The sequence below is a fragment of the Phyllopteryx taeniolatus genome, chromosome 7, assembly GCF_024500385.1.
Source record: "Phyllopteryx taeniolatus isolate TA_2022b chromosome 7, UOR_Ptae_1.2, whole genome shotgun sequence".
In the NCBI taxonomy this organism is placed as follows: domain Eukaryota; kingdom Metazoa; phylum Chordata; class Actinopteri; order Syngnathiformes; family Syngnathidae; genus Phyllopteryx; species Phyllopteryx taeniolatus.
In genome coordinates this window covers 16,790,998-16,810,055 of record NC_084508.1, presented here as the reverse complement: position 1 = coordinate 16,810,055, position 19,058 = coordinate 16,790,998, and the positions used below count along the sequence as shown (strand labels likewise).

General features: G+C 41.5%; 1 protein-coding gene across 3 annotated transcripts in view; it reads right to left on the bottom strand.

Moving 5' to 3' along the window:
• Positions 1-168: 168 nt before the first annotated feature.
• The window catches only part of ano8b (anoctamin 8b), a 40,759-nt gene continuing 21,869 nt past the window's right edge, over positions 169-19,058 (bottom strand). For 2 of the 3 annotated variants that reach the window (XM_061778645.1, XM_061778646.1), the window contains 18 exons: positions 18,249-18,359; positions 17,047-17,179; positions 13,313-13,451; positions 13,146-13,242; positions 12,943-13,059; positions 12,734-12,861; positions 12,151-12,312; positions 11,908-12,060; positions 11,077-11,203; positions 10,902-10,957; positions 10,746-10,820; positions 9,978-10,225; positions 9,087-9,246; positions 8,263-8,655; positions 6,480-6,671; positions 6,257-6,388; positions 4,493-4,603; positions 169-3,545 (listed from right to left, as the gene is read on the bottom strand). In XM_061778645.1, the coding sequence (XP_061634629.1) occupies positions 2,802-3,545; positions 4,493-4,603; positions 6,257-6,388; positions 6,480-6,671; positions 8,263-8,655; positions 9,087-9,246; positions 9,978-10,225; positions 10,746-10,820; positions 10,902-10,957; positions 11,077-11,203; positions 11,908-12,060; positions 12,151-12,312; positions 12,734-12,861; positions 12,943-13,059; positions 13,146-13,242; positions 13,313-13,451; positions 17,047-17,179; positions 18,249-18,359 (3,278 nt within the window). In that variant the 3' untranslated portion in view covers positions 169-2,801. The remainder of the gene's footprint in view (positions 3,546-4,492; positions 4,604-6,256; positions 6,389-6,479; positions 6,672-8,262; positions 8,656-9,086; positions 9,247-9,977; positions 10,226-10,745; positions 10,821-10,901; positions 10,958-11,076; positions 11,204-11,907; positions 12,061-12,150; positions 12,313-12,733; positions 12,862-12,942; positions 13,060-13,145; positions 13,243-13,312; positions 13,452-17,046; positions 17,180-18,248; positions 18,360-19,058) is intronic. The other variant, XM_061778647.1, reaches the window with a different exon arrangement.

The window sequence follows — 19,058 nt, the reverse complement described above, 5'->3', positions numbered from 1 at the left end:
ATATTTTTCTTCTGTAAGTGGGTCGGTACTTGGGACGACAATAGAAAAATGCAGATCCCGGGGTGACAGTTGAGAACCAATGCTTTAGAGGGGGGGGGGCTTTTGTCAGTTCAAACAAGAATTCAGTGTTCTGTTGACATTCTACAGCAACAATCACAACACATGAAATGCATTTGAAATAGTTTTATTAACTATCAACTTCTTCAGATCTTACAAAAATATGACAAAATAAATTAAAACAAATAAATAGTCCAAGTTCCCAGTTAGTCTTCAAAAGAGTTTTTGTTCAGTGATACATTGGAAGAGCTTGATGATGATCTGTAAATGAGGCATCAATGGATGATGATGATGGTGATATTTGTGGCATTGTTGAAAGCCAAATAAATGTTCACGTCCAACAATTACAGGGAAATTTCAAAAATCTTCACCTGCCGACTTCACATGAAATCATTTCAATGATCAAATGTTTCTTTTTTGTTTAAGCTGCTCTTCCAACGTGTCGATGCATTTGTGAACCAGGAAACAGATCCTCTGGTATAGTTCTGTTTATTTTAAAACAAAGCCAACATGTAAGCCCCTATTATAATGATGCGTTGATGTTGCTGCAGCAAAAGGCTAGTTTGAATACACAAGTGGTCAACGTGATTAATATCTGCAGTCGGAACTTGTGGTTTCCCTGAAAAGTATATAGTGACCCAAAAATGTGTGTTACACGAGTAACTGCATCGTGTCCTCACGTTTGTTATCCCTTCTTTCAAATCGACCATTTGGGTCGTGGAGGCATTCGTTGATGCAAGTATTTGAGTTTTTGAGCTTAAGCCCAGCTACACATCACTATGCTGATTTTTCATTTGCCCGTCTGCAAATCATACACAGGCGCTTAATGTATCTCTCCCACCTCCAAATATTTTAAAACAATACATAGCTTGATAATATAGCCTATTCCCTTATTGCATGTCATGTCATTTTTACTCCTCTGCAGCAATATAAACTTGTCGTTAATGCAGAGGCGATAAAGTGGATGGACCTATAGTTCCATGTTAATACAGAAGAGAGTAAATTGGTGTTAAAATGAATTAAATGATGTTATCTGTGGATAAGGAGAGGTGCACTCTCTACTGATAATATCAACTAGTGGACATGACGCACAACAAATACAGCCGCGTGACAAGTGGACTGACTGATTCTTACAGGTAAGTGTCCTCTGTTATTGCCAAAACCCTTATCAGTGACAGTGATGTGGAAATGCATAGGTAATGTCTCTCCAACCAGATTGTGATGCCTACTCTGAAATTTGGTTTTAAGCTGCTCGAGAGCACTGATCCCCAACCACTACTCATGCGGCAAATTACGTTGCCATGTGAGATTGTCAGGGGGGCCGTGGGAAATTACGCAAGTTCATGTAATTTTTCCAAAAATTATTTCTTACAAATAATGGATCTTTGTTCATCTATCCTTGCCAGTGACGGATAGTGGAAGGCAGAACAATTAAATGCTCTTCCACTAGATGGGATATGGCATAATTAACCTGTGTATCCGCTTGTTGCCATACAACAGAATAGTATTTACTAAACAGGCCAGTAAGTCAATTGAGATGAGATCATTATTATTTGAGTGTATATTAACTTTTTGTGACATTCATGTTTGGCGGTGTGCTGTGAGATTGCTGTAATGCCAAACACAAAAGGTTGGGAAACACCTTTCTGGACGCTTTTGTTGTTGCCACTGTGTAAAAGATACGGTTGGCAAAAGTGCAGAAACGGAAAAAAAAATATTACAATTATTAGCACTAATAAAGAAATCCTGTCATGGAGCGCTACAGAAATTAGAGCACCTTGCAAAAATAAATAAGAAATATTTAAGGTATTTCTGCTTGGATACTGTGTACTGTAAAAAGAGGAAAACTATACAGTCCCGTTTGCATAATAATGTGAGGCAGGCTGCCGTCTCCTGCAGTGATGTGGCGTTTAGTGCAAAAGTAACTTTAATTTGCCGCTCACTAGCCAAGTGTGTTTAGACGGTATGAAATGGAGAACAATCTGTCTGTGAGAGGTGGGCTAAGGTCCAGCAACAGGACTCTGCGTGTACCTTTTGCTCGGTTTCCTGTTTCCTTTCCCTTTCTTTTTTTTTTTGCGCGCCTCTTTAACTCTCCTATGAGAAACAATGACAGCAGGACTTGCTAATCTATTGACTGTTGTTTCAAATGAATCCCATATTGCCACAGATGGGAAGATGTGTACAAAGCTTAGACATCACCTCAGCTTTGAAAATAAAGCTGGTGATTCATCAAGGATGCCCGCTAAGGGGGGGGGGGGTTATGTCACAATAGAAACTGCAGCATTACACAAAATGAAGAGACTGACTAGTATTGCTTTTCATTTTTTTCCACATAAAAAAGAAGGGCCAAATATTTCAGTTAAAAACAAGAGAGTTGTCTAATATTGATTTTTGATGACTAAGAAACACTTACTGAGCACAAATAGAGATCCTTTTTCTATCATGTCTTTTTCCCCTTCCAGGCTTTCAGAAGATGCTCACAATGGGCCAAAGAGGAAATTAAGAATCACAGCTTTTTGCTTTGAAGGCTTAAAAATAGAAGAAATGCAGCTCATGCATTTCTTTATGTATTGCAGACATGATTGTGTGTGTCCTGTATGTATGTTGTGAAGTGTATTTTGTTGTTCAGGAGAACCAAAAACAACAGGAATCAATTTCAACTTCAAGTACTCCAACAGCGTGGGGCCTGGTGTTGCCACAACGCTCACGTTAGTTCGTCAGTTGAGGTGAAACCAAAGGAGCTACTAGACTTTTGGGCCAGGAGGGTCCAGCTCACTTGAATGTCCGTTCTCGAACCCCTCTCCTCCCGGTGAGGGGATCTCATCCGGAATGCCGTTCAAGTCGGATCTGGAAGCCGGTCTCTCTGACATCTGTGATGATGAGGATCCCTCCCCTGGTCTGGGCAGGGCCGCCCCGTTCACACACGTCCCCGCTTCCGATTTTCCAAAATTAAACAATTTGCCAGGGTTGAAGGCTTTGCTGGGTGACTGTGAACGCTCCTGTGAGCTGCTACCTGATGATGATGATGATGATGACGATGTCGTCGTCCCGTTCGCAGCGGAGCTGGCGGCCGCCGCAGAAGTCGCTGCAGACTCCTTCTTATTCTCAGGTGATTTGAGGAATTTGAAGCTGAGGAACCCTGGCAGCTTGGCTTCCGTGGGTGACTGAGGGGAGCGGGCGCCACCTGAGGAGAACTTGCTCTGCAGCGGAATGATCTGTTTCAGCTTCATGACGTTGTTGTTGGCCAACAGGGAGCTGGGCCTCTTGGGCTTGTCCGAGCCGCCGGCCCCTCCCCCGCCGCCGCCGCCAGAGCGCGATTTGCTGCTGTGGCTTTTGTCGTGGTGGTGCTCCGCGGAGGTGTCGCCCTTGCCGTCATCCCTGTCCCTTTCTCTGCGGGCCATATGCTCCACTTGCCTCTGCCTCTCCTCCTCCTCCCTCTTCTTTCTCTGCAGCTGCTGGTAGTGCTGCTGAGCCTGACGTTCGTGCTTCTGCAGAGGAAGGGAAACGCAGTCGTCCATTACTACTGAAACACATGCTGACAGAAAGCAAATGCGGTTGTACTGGCAAAGGAAGAATGACGTCTTATCCTGTGTGAATACAACTTGAACACTTCCAAAACAAAATGTTTACCTCTATATTTTGCATTAGATGAGCATTAAATGCACATGGTGCTGTGGATAAAATTGGTTTTAATTAATTTAAAAAATAAAAAGCATGTAACTTCTGTTTACCATCTTTTAACAGGAAGATGGTAAACAGATGTTACATGCTTTTTAAAAAATGTATTTAATGTCTGTTTACCATCTTACGCCTCCCTGGTCCAAAGTCACCTGGGATAGGCTCAACCGTGATCCTAATGAGGATAAGCAGTATAGAAAAAGCATGGATGGATTCAATTATAAATTAACCTCAGTCTCGTAATCCTAATCCTAATTCTGATTGACTGGGTTTCTGACAAACCTTGTGATACTTTTTCTGCTATATGGGGCAGTCTAACCCACAGCCTAAAGTCTCCAACAATCATCATATTAAAGGCATATTTTGGATATTTAGACCGCCATACAGTGACTCTCTAACATTGACTTGTCAATTTCATTAAAAAAAAAAAAAAACACCTTGATTTTTTTGTCACAAGTCTTGAAAAGAACCCTCTGACAGCTACTTCTGTTTGACCCAGTTTTCTACCTACTTTGTCCATATTTGGCTAAGACCGCCCCCTTTCCTGTGATCGGTTGGTTACCTCTGTGTAGAGGACCCACTTGTGAGAGCACACGTGTTTGTTATGTTGACAGCGCTGGCTCAGGGGCAGAGAGGTAGGCGAGATCTTCGCTACTGATCCAGCAACTCTTGTCGTCTGTTCTCATTTTAAGTAGTTGGCACCCTACCAATTTGTCCATATAAAACCCCTACTTATTTATACATTCTCATAATTCACCTTAAAGGCCTCCCTGCGCTGATAATCCAGTTTAGCCATCTCCTCTCTGACCCATGTTGGAATGTCAGGAATGGCCACATGGATGACATACTTCAAGAGGATAGCGAAGTGCTGCAGATAGACAGGCAGACAGGAGGATGAGCTCACACAAGTAACATTCAAATGAAATATGGGACAAAATGAACCAGTGTACATATTAATGGATGCGACTTGAGTTTCTGGTGCAACACTCGGGCTGTTTAATTCTCCTTGAGATAAGACTGACTTCTTTAATAGGCCAAGACAGTGCTATAGGGCTCTCTACCTTATCTTATTCTAGACAGCTACAGAGCTCTGGGCTCACAGAGACAGAACGCAAATATGTTACGGGTAGTTGAGGACAAATGAAAAGACTCGCAACAGTCCTCTACTTTCTGATGATGTGTCTTCTGTAAGGTGTGCTTTAGCTACAGTAGAAACACAGCTGAGCTAAGGAGAAGACCACTACGGTCCAAATAAGTGAAGCATTTAATGTTGGCACAAATCACATCTACAGTTGGCTCAGATTCAGTGCACGGCAGGCAAAATGACCACAAGCACTGGCAGGGGAAATGCAAGTGCAGCTTGTGAGAACAGTGAGGATTTTCAAAAAGACGGCAGTTACTGTACTTGTTGTGTGTTAATAAACTGGCCCTCATATTTACGAGAAATACATGATGAAAAGAATATCTTACATTTTCAACTACTGTACATTAGCACAGACTGATCCACTAGTATACTGTAGCACATCTGACATTATTGCACAACAAAGTCATGTTTACGCGAGTGTAGGTTTGTTTGTGTGCAGGATTGCACAAATACTACGACTACTACCGATTGCCACTTGCAGATTGTTGAAGCATGGACTAAGGATGAAATAATTACAATTAGGCACAAGTATGGAAAAGGTGCAGATCCAGGATTCTTTGTTTCACTTTAAGGAGTAATTTAAGTAGTGAATTTGTTTAGGTAGCTTTTGCATAATGCTGTAAACAAACAAAAAACAAGAAAACAGTTTTTGGGCACACTAAGGGCCTGATTTACTAAAGATTTGTGCGTGCAACAACAGTTGCAATCTTGATTGCTCACGCAAACAGATATGGGATCTTATCTAATAACCGCCGGGCACAACCAGGATTGCATCTGCCAAACACAACATTTCTGCGCAGCATTTTCCCCCATTCTGGGAGGATTATTTACAAATACATTAATTTAGCACGTGCAATGTGATTTATCGAACCTGAGACAAATAGCGATAAAGTATTGTGTCTGAAAGGCAGGTACAAACGGCAGCATACTGTGACGATAGGTGCTGGCCCCTCCCCAGGCAGTTTTTCAGGTCCCAAGTTTTAAACCCAATGTTACGCAGGATGGGTAGACACAGTACATCCGATTGCCACTCACTCGGGGGAGTTAAATCAAAGAAAAACGGTTGGATCGATACATTTATTTTCTGTCACTCAGTAATGTGTTTATTTGTCTCTTCCACTAACACTTCCAATTCCATCACTTCAAACTTCATTTTGTGCTTGGGGTGCTCTCCCAAATTTCCCATGGCAGAAACCATCAGAGCTACCTAAAGCGCCAAACCCTCTTTTGAAGACAGCGGTCGCCAACAGCGCACACAATCTGTTCGAGCGTGTGAACACGCAATTTAGCGCCCACTATTTGGGGTCTTCGTAAAACAGGTCCCAACTGTGTGGAAAGGTTTCTTTCCACAGTGAAGTAAGAGTTGAGCTGTAGTACCTCAAGGATGACAATTGAGATTATGGCCATCTCGGGGCTGAGCCAGGGGAAGAGGCGCTGCAGCTGACCACACTGACCAATCAGGTAACAGTTCACAATGATGGCAATCAGACCCATGGCTTCCATTGCAGACTGCAGCAGGAGAGGGGAAAATATACAGTACTGCTCAGACAAAACAGAATCCTTTTGTGTTTAGATGAGCCTCATGAGTTTTTGTTCTGACCTGCCACTGGCCAATGCTCTCCACTCTGAGACCAAAGGGCCTCTGCAGACCCGTGCAGAGCTTGAAGGCATCACTGCGGATCTCAATGATGTTGTTGATGAGTGCGCACATGGCAGCCAGAGGGAAGGCCGAGGAGAACAGCACCACATAGCCAAACTGGACAAACATCTCCTGGTAGTCCTGGAAGGTGTCCTAAGAAAGAATTATCTATTGTAACTCCACATCGAGAGTAAGCACAGTACTTTTGAGGACCACATTTGCATTGTCCACAGCACAAGGACACAAAATGTGAGAAGAGAAGAATATACCCGTACAGCATGGACATGTTATGAGAAGTCAAGAGACTCGCATTCAAAATTGTAAGAATCCAGTGTCAACTGGCATGTTGTCCCTTGCTATCAGCGCTAATGTTGAATATTTCATATTTCTAAATCACCTTTGCCTTGAGCCTCCAACATCAGTTTACCATATTTTAATCATGCGCAAATTAAGTAAATTCAAAGGAATTATTTTTCAGCGTATACAGTGGCGTCTTGACTTACAAGTTGAATTTGTTCCGTGACCCTGCTTGTAACTCAAAACACCTGTATCTTACCCCATTGAAATACATGCAAATATCATCCAATCCAGACCCCCAAAGAACACCCCAACATTTTTTAAAGGTGTTTTTAAAAAGACAAATAGCACTTTACTGTATCGTAACTGCGGCACGGTGGTCGACTGGTTAGAGCGTCAGCCTCGCAGTTCTGAGGACCTGGGTTCAATCCTGCCTGTGTGGAGTTTGCATGTTCTGCCCGTGCCTGCGTGGGTTTTCTCCGGGCACTCCGGTTTCCTCCGACATCCCAAAAACATGCATTAATTGGAGACTCTAAATTGCCCGTAGGTGTGAATGTGAGTGCGGATGGTTGTTTGTTTGTTTGTGCCCTGCGATTGGCTGGCAACCAGTTCAGGGTGTATCCTGCCTCCTGCCCGATGACTGCTGGGATAGGCTGATATAAATATTATGTGAAGAATTAGTCGGATTATGCATCATAATTTCATGCATTAATTCAATGGGCATTGTGTGTCTGGTGTGCATAGATTTGATGATGATGAAACAGAAGACCGCGATCGAAGTAAAATAATAACTTAATTGAAAAATAGAAATAAAAAACAATAAATAAAAATAAATAAAGCCATGGCTAAAAACATTGGCATGCCTGGGGTGACTGCATTGTCATCCATCCATTCTGGACACCCCATATCCTATTCAGGGTTGTTGGGCGCTGGAGCCTGATGAAAGGCGGACTACACCACGAACCGGTCGGCAGTCAGTCGGAGGGCACGTATAGAGACAGACAACCATTCGGATTCACATTCACACTGTCACTGAGTGGGAACTGAACCCATGCTATCGGGCGAATGTACCACTACACCATCAGCGACTTGACTGTATTGTCGATTATATATATTTGTTTTTAAAAAATCCTTCTCTCAATATTCTGGCATTTAGCAAATAGAATTAATGCTGATTTTAAGGTTTATAACTACCACAATATCAATGCTATTATTTTTTTTAGCCCATCTATGGCCTTTTCCATTATGTGTTAACATTAAGCTAGCGGAGTTTTCGTAAAGCAAAGTTAAGTGGTTTGGTTGTGAAATTTGCTTCCACAGCTGGCGCTAGTTTCTAAAATTGTCACTTGTAAGTCAAGGCAAAATATTGGCCTTGTATCTCGAAAAAGTCAAAGTCGGGTTACGAAGGCGAGGCACCTCAAAATGTGTACCTACTGGTGCCCTTTACCTCATAAGTCTGCATGCAGCTCTCTATCTCCGCCTGAGTGAGCGTGGTGCTCTCTTTCACTTCAGGAGGGTCAATCCATGACTCCCTCTTTGTTCTGGGTTCGGCCCGCTCGGTGCTCCGGCCTCTTCTCCGATTTCGCAAGGATGCGCTGCTCTCACTCCTGGAGGCAGGGGGAGCGGCACAGGCAGCAGCAGAAGCATAGCTGACTCCTTCAGCTGCACACGCCACACTTCCGCCCGTCTCCTTCACGTCATGGATGCCATTAACATCTTCATCATCACACATTGAAAACACAGAGTTGGGGTCCATTCCTTTTTCCACCATAGTCGGGCTCCCCTCTTCCATAAAACTATCGTCCACGGGGTGGTCGCTACATGCTGGCCTCCTGTCCATCTAAACAACAAAGCGCAATAGAAGCATTATGACGACTGTTGTATCGTTGTTTAGACTAGTGTTACACAACCACTGTGCTTTGGTACTTTTGTGTGCCGTGAGAGCTCAACAGGTGTGCTGCAGGAAATGACCACATCTCCCTTAATTCATCCAAATAGTATTTATTTACTACAAATCTATATAGTGTACGTTTGTTTACCTTCTATGCCAATGACGTATAGAAAGGCAGAGCAATTCAAATTCTCTTTCACTAGATGGCAGAAGGTACATAACCAGTGTATCTGCTTTTTGTGACATTTTTGTTTGGTGGTGTGCCTAAGATTTTTTCTCATGTAAAATATATGCCTTGGCTCATAATACTTGAGAAACACTGGTTTAGGCCTTTCATTACAATTAGCAGAGTAAAGCCAACTTGACACACAGCTGTGTACCTTCTCTATAAAGCTGACTTTCCTCAGTTTCAAACCACAGTCGATCAAACTTTCCTCATCAGTTTCTCCTTCACTGAACCTCCCGCTGTCAGCCTCGTCCCTCTTGCCACTCTCTTCCTCATCAGGCACGCCGCACCCTCCATTTAAACACTTCTTTTCCCTGTAACGAAATAAAGACAAACTTTACGTTCACGTAACAAACTTTTTTGACAACTTACAGTCACTCTCATGACAGGCTGATGTGACACAGGTGCATCTCAATGAATTACAACATTGAAAGGTTCATTTAAGTCGTTCAATTATAAAAAATTAAGCTCATTTTGTATTGAGATAATATGTAGGGAAATACTTTTCAGAAGGCCAATTCCTGTCGTTTTTGTATTAAAAATCATTTTGATTGTTTTTTTGTTACATTCCATTTTTTTGAAATGGTGAATTTGAGATTTTCATTAACTGTAAGCTTTAATCACCAAAATTGAAAACAAAAATTTAATCATGAAATACTGTATTTCACTCTGTGCGTAGTGAATTTATGTTTCATTTTTTAAATTGAAATAATATTTTGGAAAATTCCAATTTCAATTGAGATAGCATTTTTCACAATATTTGAATTTATTGAGATGCACCTGTATCATTAAATATGAAACACTCAAGTCAGACTCCTATGATATTTTTTGGAATTGTGATTATTCTGAATTGCTGGCAATCTGCAACATGCAGTATTTAGTGCAACGAGCACAGTGATTAATGTGCTAATATATTCCACATGGTACATAGCATAGTGGCGAATGTCTAGCGCATAGAGTTTTAGGCTAAGTATATAATACTGTAGTGTCCTTTGCATTGTGCCTGATCTTTAAGCGTATAGTATCTTAATGTTTAGAGGGTGACCTTTTGTCGGTATGCCCCACCCCGGGCCTCGTGCCCCTCAGACCAGGTCCCGGCATGGCCGGGTCAGTGGGCGAGGCCTGTGCTTTCCCAGCAGCCAGCCTGGCGTATTTTAGCAGCACGGAAAGCAGCAGGTCCCACAGAGCTCGCAAAGTGAGCTCGCCCAGCTTGTGGCGCTCGTACACATAAGGCTGCAACACCTCCTTCACATTTTGAAGGAACTGACGGATGATGAGCAGAGTGGCCAGCATCTGACCAAGACAGAAGCGCAGAGGAAAAACAGTGTTCAAAATTGCATCAAGAAGAAAATACATCTGTGACAAATATATATATATATAAACTGATCTTCATGATTTGGTTCTCAGACGAGAGAAAACGCTGATGTGAAAAGTCTAGGCACGAAGTCAATAATATCATTGACATGGAAGAATCCTCATATTCCTCCAGGAAATCAATATCCACTTCTTCATATAAATAATGACAATTTGTTCAGAATTGTCTTTGAAGCTCGCTTCTGAATCCTCCAAACGTCATCCACACATAGCCATGACAACTTATCGGGGCTACATACAAAGCCTTTTAAATCTCAGCATCATGGTAGATCTTGTTAAATAGAAAGCCGTGTTTAAGCTTGTTTCATGTCCATAGCATGAGTTTTATTCAAAACACTTTAGCCTGCACCTGCCTCTCCTTATGAGAGACAAGAGCAGCAGGATCTTAATGGATACATGCGAAGAATACACTTTTGAGTCAAACTGATTAGGATATTACCTCTTTGAGCCGCTCCATGTCTTTGAGGTAGAATCCAATGTAAAAAAGGCTGAGATATGAATTTACGAACTGAAACTGTGGGAAAGATAAAATGTCATCAAAGTGGGGAAAAAAAATGTTGGGCTGATAGACTTAAAGGAATCAAAGATTACTAACAAGAACAATTTTGATGATGAGATTTTTCTCATAGGCACTCTGGAGTCGATAGTTTTCTATGGAAACAGTAAATTAGTGTGATACTGCAATTTAAATGATTCATATTCATTTTATTTCATTCACCAGCTCTTATAGCACTCTGTACTTTTTTGTGAAAGACATATTTAGGACTTACCCATGTCATTGAGCCAGCAGGCAATTTTCCTGTACACCTCATCGCATGCAGTCACAGTGATAGCGAGCATTATTTTAGGGATGAAGCGAGCCAGCCGAGGCATTTCCTTGATCCCCATTACAAACTCCTGCATAGACACAACAGTTGGTCGTTTTTATTTAGCACTCTTAGCTTAACAGCATCCGAGTACTCTGGCTTCTTCCCACATTCCAAAAAACAAGCATGTTAGGTTAACTGAGCACTCAACATTTTCCATAGGCGTGAGTATGAGTGTGAATGGGAGTTGCTCTATAAGTGCCCTGCCATTGGCTGGTGGCCAGCCCAGGGTGTACACCTTTTGCACAAAGTCAGCTGCGATAGGTTCTAGCTTGCCTGTGACTCAAATGAAGACAACTACAGAAAACGGACTTTCCTGACCAAGAAAATATAAGATTAAATGAAAGTATTTTTAAATCAAGTCAGGGACACATGGGAAAGGTTTTTATGGCATACAGTCAGCATCTTGTGTTTTTGAAGCGGCATCAAACAAATTGTAACATTTTCAAAAAGAAGATTTCAATGATATTGCCTGTGCTATTGTTACTGAGCAAGCCAGCAAAAACATGCCAGGTAATGAGCTTCAATTTTCTGTGAGTGAGGATCTTATAGAGAGCCGTATTGTTCATGTGCGTAGGCAGCACATACACATAGACATTGCCTGTCGTAAGGCATGCTGTCCTGTTAGCTCCGCTCAAAAGTTGTGCATTTAAGCAGGTTATCATTCGGTGACATCAAAAGGGAGCGACACAAAATAGATACGAATTTGTGCAAGCAAATGTAATGGCGACTGACCTGTAGCTCAAAGCAGATGAGCATTGCCAGGAAGACAAAACAGAGACAGAGAAGACAGATGGGCAAGCTGACCAGCCACCTGAACACACGTCTCCGCCATGGCGGATAGTAGAACTCCTCACATCCTGTGACAGGACTACAGCGCTTGACTCCCTGCCCGGACATAAAGAAAGGTGTTAAAGACAGGGAAAAAGAAGAGAAACGGGGGAAATTAAAGTAATGACGAGTTGGAATACTTCAGACCCGGAACTGAGGACGTGGTTCCTCCAGGGATTCGGCAGGCGTGTCCAGAGTTCCCCATTTATACGCGAGCTCCGCACCTCTTCTCTTCCACCGTTCCAGAAACAAAGTGGCCCACACCACGTTGAAGAGTGCAAAAACCACGCAGCAGATGTCCCGGCTCGTCTGACACGCCAAAATAAAGCACAGTCCACCTTTATTCACCTCATTTCCATGCTCAGTATAATTTATCATGTGGAGCGTCTCTTGCAAAGTTTGTCACCTTCAAACATACATTCACACACACACACACACACACATATATATTTTGCGTTTGCAAATCTGCCAATTTGCTGATTTTGGGGGGATTTCATCTCCGTTACTTGGTGAAAAACTCACCTATTCACAGTTTTTTTCTGCTTAGGCCAAATCCATGTCTAATATGACATATTCCCTTTTGCGCCATCTTGAGGCATCGTGTGACAAAGCAACTATGTTGAAGTGACGCGAGGAGGAGAGAAGTGTATTCCACCACCTATGTATTGATCTATCGATACTGACTGATCATGTATTGACAGTTAATCAAGTCGACAAGAGAATCCCTCACCTGATCCGATTCGGTGAGCATCCACAGTACAAAGCCGATCACAGCAGGATACAACATGGAAGTGGTGTAAAAACCCAACCAGGCAAAATACATGGCTATCTTCACACCAAAGTAGTCACAGATATCATCTGTAAACAATGCAAAGCATGCAAAGAAAACAAGTCTCGCTCCTAATATTGTGCAAATATTGTCCGTCACGTTGGACTCACCTAAGGGCTGTTTCTCACAAACGGCCTGGACCCAGGACTTCATTAGGTGACTCAAGACGCGCTGTTCGTGGAGGGGAAACATCTGCTGGATCACGCCTCGTGCACTCAGCTCTGGGACTAGGATGATTTGGCACAATCATAAATCAACTAAACTCGGCTGTTTCTTCACATTTATTTACAATAATGGACATGATGCAGCTTACTGATTGGTTGACCTTCCAGGAAGTTGATATTATGAAGCACCTCCCCATGTTTGGCACGTAGATTATCCAGCCAGTATTTAATGATACTCTGCCTCTCCTGATGACAGAACAAAGTCATATGTTGCAAGCATGTGCACGCATGCATATGTGCACATGTGTGAGCTGACCTGCGAGGTGAAGAAGCACAGCTCGCTCTCGATGTTCTCATAGATGTAGTCCTCCTCGCAGGAGAAGTTCCGGGTTCCTGCTCCGAACTCGGGCTTCACCGCCTTCCTCAGACCTATCTCTTCAGCACCTCGCAACAAGCTGCGGCAAACAAAACATCTTTATCGATGTGTCTTCAGTCTGTCACGATAAAACAGAGAAGCTGTTCATACCTTTGATCATTCAATGGAGTTTTAAAGTACAGTGTTCCCTTGCTATATTGCGGTTCACCTATTGTGGATTCAGTACATTGCAGATATTTTTTCATATTCATATCGTGCATAATACACCATATCGCGGGATTTTGAGTCTATGCTTTTTTTTTTTTTTTTTCTTTTCGGGGTGGGGGGAGGGGGTGGGGATAGTAAAATAAACACTTCCTAGCTCAAAACATTAAACCTGTAAAAAAATATATTTTTTAAATAAATTCATCAAAACACATTACAAGGAATAAAATGTACATACTGTACAGTACTATTGTGCATTACTGTATGTCTAAGAGTTTAAAAGGTGTTTAAGCGTATCGAAAGTGTTTATAAGAGTGCGTTAGAGGTTAATAGAAATGTGGGGGAGATTAAGAAGAGTATGGAGAGGTTCATAAAGCTTTAAAATATGTATAAATATTCAAAGAAATTCACGGATTACTGCTTTTCTAACATTTTGTAAAATTATTTATTTAATTTATTTTTTATGATTGCTTTTATCATTCATCCATTGTATATTACTTTTCCTGAGCCTCTTCCAGCTGATTTGGGCCAAGAGGCAGATACTACAACTTGACTGATCACAAGTCAAATGAGTGGCATACTTAAATATTGTGTTTTACAGACATTGTCACTGGCCTTTGGAATACACATTTTCAGTAGTAATAATAATTGTTCTTGTTAATTGTGTGTGCAATAAATGGGTGCAGTGGAGTCACACTTTGTGCTTGTGCTTTCTTTCTGTTGCCTTATGAACAGTGACGTATGATCTTTCATCGTCTTACCAGCTCTCCTGTGCTTCATCCTCATCTCCCTGTCCCCTCATCTAATTTCTCTTCAACCTAACCACCCTGCCCCCCCATCCTTCTGTTTCGCATCCCCCTCACCCTCCCTGGCTCTTAGTCCTTTTTATATCTCATTCCTCCCCTTTTATCCTATCATCCTTCCCTTCTCCCCCCTCTGTCCTTCCCAGAGGCTAAAGTCAGCTGGAACAATTGCAGCCACACGTCCTCTGTTCCCTGCATGCTGTTAGCTCACCTCTCCTCTTCACATTTATGTCCATACACATGAACACATGATCGGGGTAAAGCCTGCAACCATCATGTACCGCCAGGCTCTTGGAGGAACAATAATAATAAAGCATGTTCAACACCATGATGGTTTACAGAACTGCAAAAAAAAAAAGCTGTAAACTTGTGTATCACTACAATCCAGGTCTCAGAAACCCCAAAAGTTTTGTATAATACCAGTGGTACCTTGACTTAGTTGAATTTGTTCAGTGATTTCCCCCACTGAAATAAATGGATATTCCATTAGGTCATCCATTCCAGTACTCCAGTTCCGGCAACTTGAATATAACATTCATGTAAGACTTCACAGTGGACCCCTGTTATTTGCGAAAAAAATGTACTCCCCTAATTTTTGAATATGTGGGGATATACTGCCAATAAGAGTTTTCAGAGTTGGTTAGATGGAGACACACATACTGGCACTGTGTATTATGCATGTGGTAATGAAACTGTTGCTCCAGAAAAGGTGAATGCTCAAGGTGAAATTGAAAGGACAGAATCGTTTCTGGGTTAAATTCTCTGACAGAATGTAGGTCAAGCTCACTGGCAGCAGGTTCTTAAGTGCTCACCTTTTTGTGTGTGTGTGCGCGTGCGTGCGTGTGGAATCTTTCTCCTTGAGCATTTCATCTAAAGCCTGCTGGTACACTTTTGAGAAAGTGGTCCCTCTAGCCTCCTACTGCATTACCTCACTTGCTGTCTTCCTTTTCCATTATCTTCATCTTTACCTGAACCGCACCACAAGTATACTTTTACCCCACTTCATTCTTTTTTTTTTTTTAACACTTCTTATTCCATTTTCACATAAGCGTTAGCAGAGACAACTAAATGGAACAGCGTGTGCCACCCTGACCTTTTGGGTTGTATTTTCAATATGTACTTACAGTAAGTCCACACTGACAGTAAAATGTTCCTGTGCTCATTTGGTGATTATCTTGAAAACAAGAGAACTGTGAGTTTCACCTGGATGCTGTGATGGAGTGAAACTTTAAATAAAGTCTCAGCACTCCAGGAGAGCTGTGGAGTGCTGAGACATCACATCAGCATCAATGATAATTTGCTATGTAAGGGCTGTGCTAAGAAGAGCTGCAGCTAAATATAACAGCATGATAAACTACGGCCATAATTTACCACAAAAATAACCTAGAAATATTTCTGACTAACATCAAAATTTATCCCAGGTCCATTTAAATCAGCTTCTAAGGCAAACAAGAACGGAACCGATAAAAACAAACTACAATTGCCGAAACATCCATCCATTTTCTACATTGCTTGAGCTGGAGCCTATCCCCACCAAATTTAGAAAAGACCACGCTGGAATGGTCATCAGTCAATCAAGGGCACAAAAAGACAAACAACCATTCACACTGCCATTCACACCTATTGACAATTTAAAGTCTTCACTTAACCTAACATGCATGTTTTTGGAATGTGGGAGGAAGCCGGAGTACCTGAAGAAAACCAACGCAAGCACGAGGAAACATGCGAAGTCCGCACAGGACGGCCGGAGCCGAGATTCAAACCCGGACCTCAGAAATACTGTTCAAACATGCTGACCAACATTCCACCGCGTTGCCTCGTCTGTTAAATTACACCATACAAAAAATCCAACTATCCTTAGTATGCATTTGCAAACAAAAGTTCAGTTAAAGTATGTAATTTATCTGTATACATTTGTGGTTAAATTAGTTAGTAGAGGAATAGTGTGAACTTGATTTATTTCATTAAAATACTTGAGAATGCACAGTCCACACATTACCCTAAACAAAATTATAAAAGTAATGTGTCATATATTCATAATAGATATTCTTTTTGAATACTCAATATTAGTGATATAGTTTCTCAAAATAAGTGATCCATTTTGGTTTGCGGAGTTATACGGGATTGACTAAATCTCCCATGAGGCTATTTTAAGCTGTAATTAATTTTGGAAGTGTTACAATTCAGATTGTATGACTAAATTTTCTCTAAAAATCATATTAAAACTTTACAATCACTTCTTTGCAATAATTTAAATAGAGTACTGTTTTTTTTTTGGGAGTACATACTTTGGCGACATCTTTCAGTCTTATTTACAAATTTAATTTGAAGGATTTATCAGTGTGATATCATAATTTCAAATAATTGCTTGCCATCTTTGTGGCAGGAGGGTGGATAGCAAGTCTGCTTCATAGTCAAAACGTCCGTGTTCAAAGCTTAGCTCAAGTTTGCGGTACCTCATCTCGCCAGAATTCAGCTGGGTAAGATAGACTCATGACCCCAAACAGGATAAGCGGTGGAAAACTGCTGGAGGGATGAATCTTTGGATTGACTCTGAGGAATCATACTGTGTTGCCTCATTTTGAACGCCCACTAAAGTTGACCAATATGGTACCTTGTCCAACAAAGGGTTAAGAAAAGAAGCAGTCAGTCTCCGCGTGTTCTTACTTCTCATAGGTGGCGGTGACGAAGAACGCGTAGACGCGCGTATGCTTATGATGACGGATTTGGATGATGAGCTCTGGGATTCCCAGCCGGATGTGGTTCAGTAGCCACAGCAACGTGTGGTCATCTGTGGTATCTGTGATGCAGATGGATGATAAAAAAAAAACATTTTCAACTAGCCCCTTGCATGCACCTTTGTGCTGCTGAGCGCTCCGTTGGTCTGTGCTTGTGTGCTCAAGTAGCAGCTGAGGGTTAAGTGATGTACAAACAAACCACTCTGCTCCACTTCGTCAAGTGCAGTTTGGATTTTGGTTCGTATGAAACATTCAGTTCATTTCCCAAATTTTGCAGACTAAATGTTTTAAAAAAGCTTTAAGTACTATTATTTCACTGCAATTTATCACCTGCACTGAGCTCATGCTCAGTGCATTTTGATTATTGTACAGACCTACTCTGGTCACCATCTTCATACTCTAATTGTCCGTTATTTTAATCATTAAATGCTAAAAGCCCCTGAAGTCATTTTCATGACATAAATATCTTTCATGGATGAAGGCGAAGCCTGTTCTTACAATCAGGAGGAGGAGTTATGCTCAAAAGGATATGCACTGTAATTATTCATGGCAAAAAATTCCTTGTGTGTTTTTTGGACATACTTGGCAAATAAAGATGATTCTGATTCTGATATTTTTCACGAGTGTATCAAAACCAAGTGCAACTTTTATTTGTCGTTTTCAGCCTGACGACACCTTTCAACAAATACCCTTTTTGCTTTGACTTCAAATTTGGCCACAGTATGAATCATTTGGGGCTTAACTGTATTTGAACAACATGCCATTTTCCCGCCCCTGCTACTATCGGGGTTGAGGCATTGCAAACAGACACACAGTTATTATTATGTTGCTGGAAAATAGTCCAGTTCAAACATATTGTAACTAAAAGTTTCTATTTAATTCATGTAAGAGGTTGACTTCCTTTTGATTCCCACCAAAATGATGAAATAACTGTTGTTATTTTACACATTGTGACATTTCCATGAAGTTGTGTTAAACTCTACTACACTTTTCAATGTTATTATCGTGTCTTTCGGGGGGCCTGCACGTGAAAGGCTGACCGTGACCGCAAGACTGCATGTGAATCACATTATGGTTGAAAATTGGTCAAGAGTTAATTTAAAGCCATTTCAGCCATTTGATTTGTTTGACCTGCAAATGTCATGAGGACGTCACAGTTCTCTGTGGGCACCGTCTTCATCCAAGACTTATGAGACATGACGTGTCTCCCAGCCTGCAGCAGCCTCTTTCCGAACAACTTATCTGTGTGGGTGAGAAAAGCAGAAATGGGGGACAAGCACACAGAGTGGGTCAGCTTTTCACAATGACACAGCGGAAGGAGCAAGGATATATCTTTAAAAATTGGCAAGCCCCTTTCGACTGGACATTTAAATATCAGACCAATTTATGTCACAATATGAGATTGACAGAATCCATCAGGGGCTTCTTACAGTATATGACATTAATATCATATTAAAGGTAATTACTAGTTTTAACAGTAGAAAAATGGCACATCTTTATCTCGGTTTGGACACTTTATTCATGAATCATCATGCATCTAATATTTTTTTTTGTTTACTTTTTGTTTGCATAGAATATAAATCCAGCAATCAGATAAAAATGAAAGATTTTTCCCTGGTCCTAAATAATGATAATGCAGCCTGGAGGTAGAGAATCCCATATGAAGCCAGCAATCAGTTACTGCTTGAAAGAAATGTATTTGATTCTCCAAAACAAAAGTGTAATTGGGTGTTAGATGCAAACATGCTCACAAAGAGAGAAAGGACAAGGCCATAACCCAGCCGCAAGCATGTAATGTAGTAAATCACTTAAAAGGCATCGGTGCACTGTTACTTGGTGCATCAGCTTCCTGCATTACAGCAGTTAGTAACTCGTGAGAAGAACGCTAGCAAGCAGTGAAAAGCTGATACTACTGGAAGTAACGTTGCTGCTTACAACAAG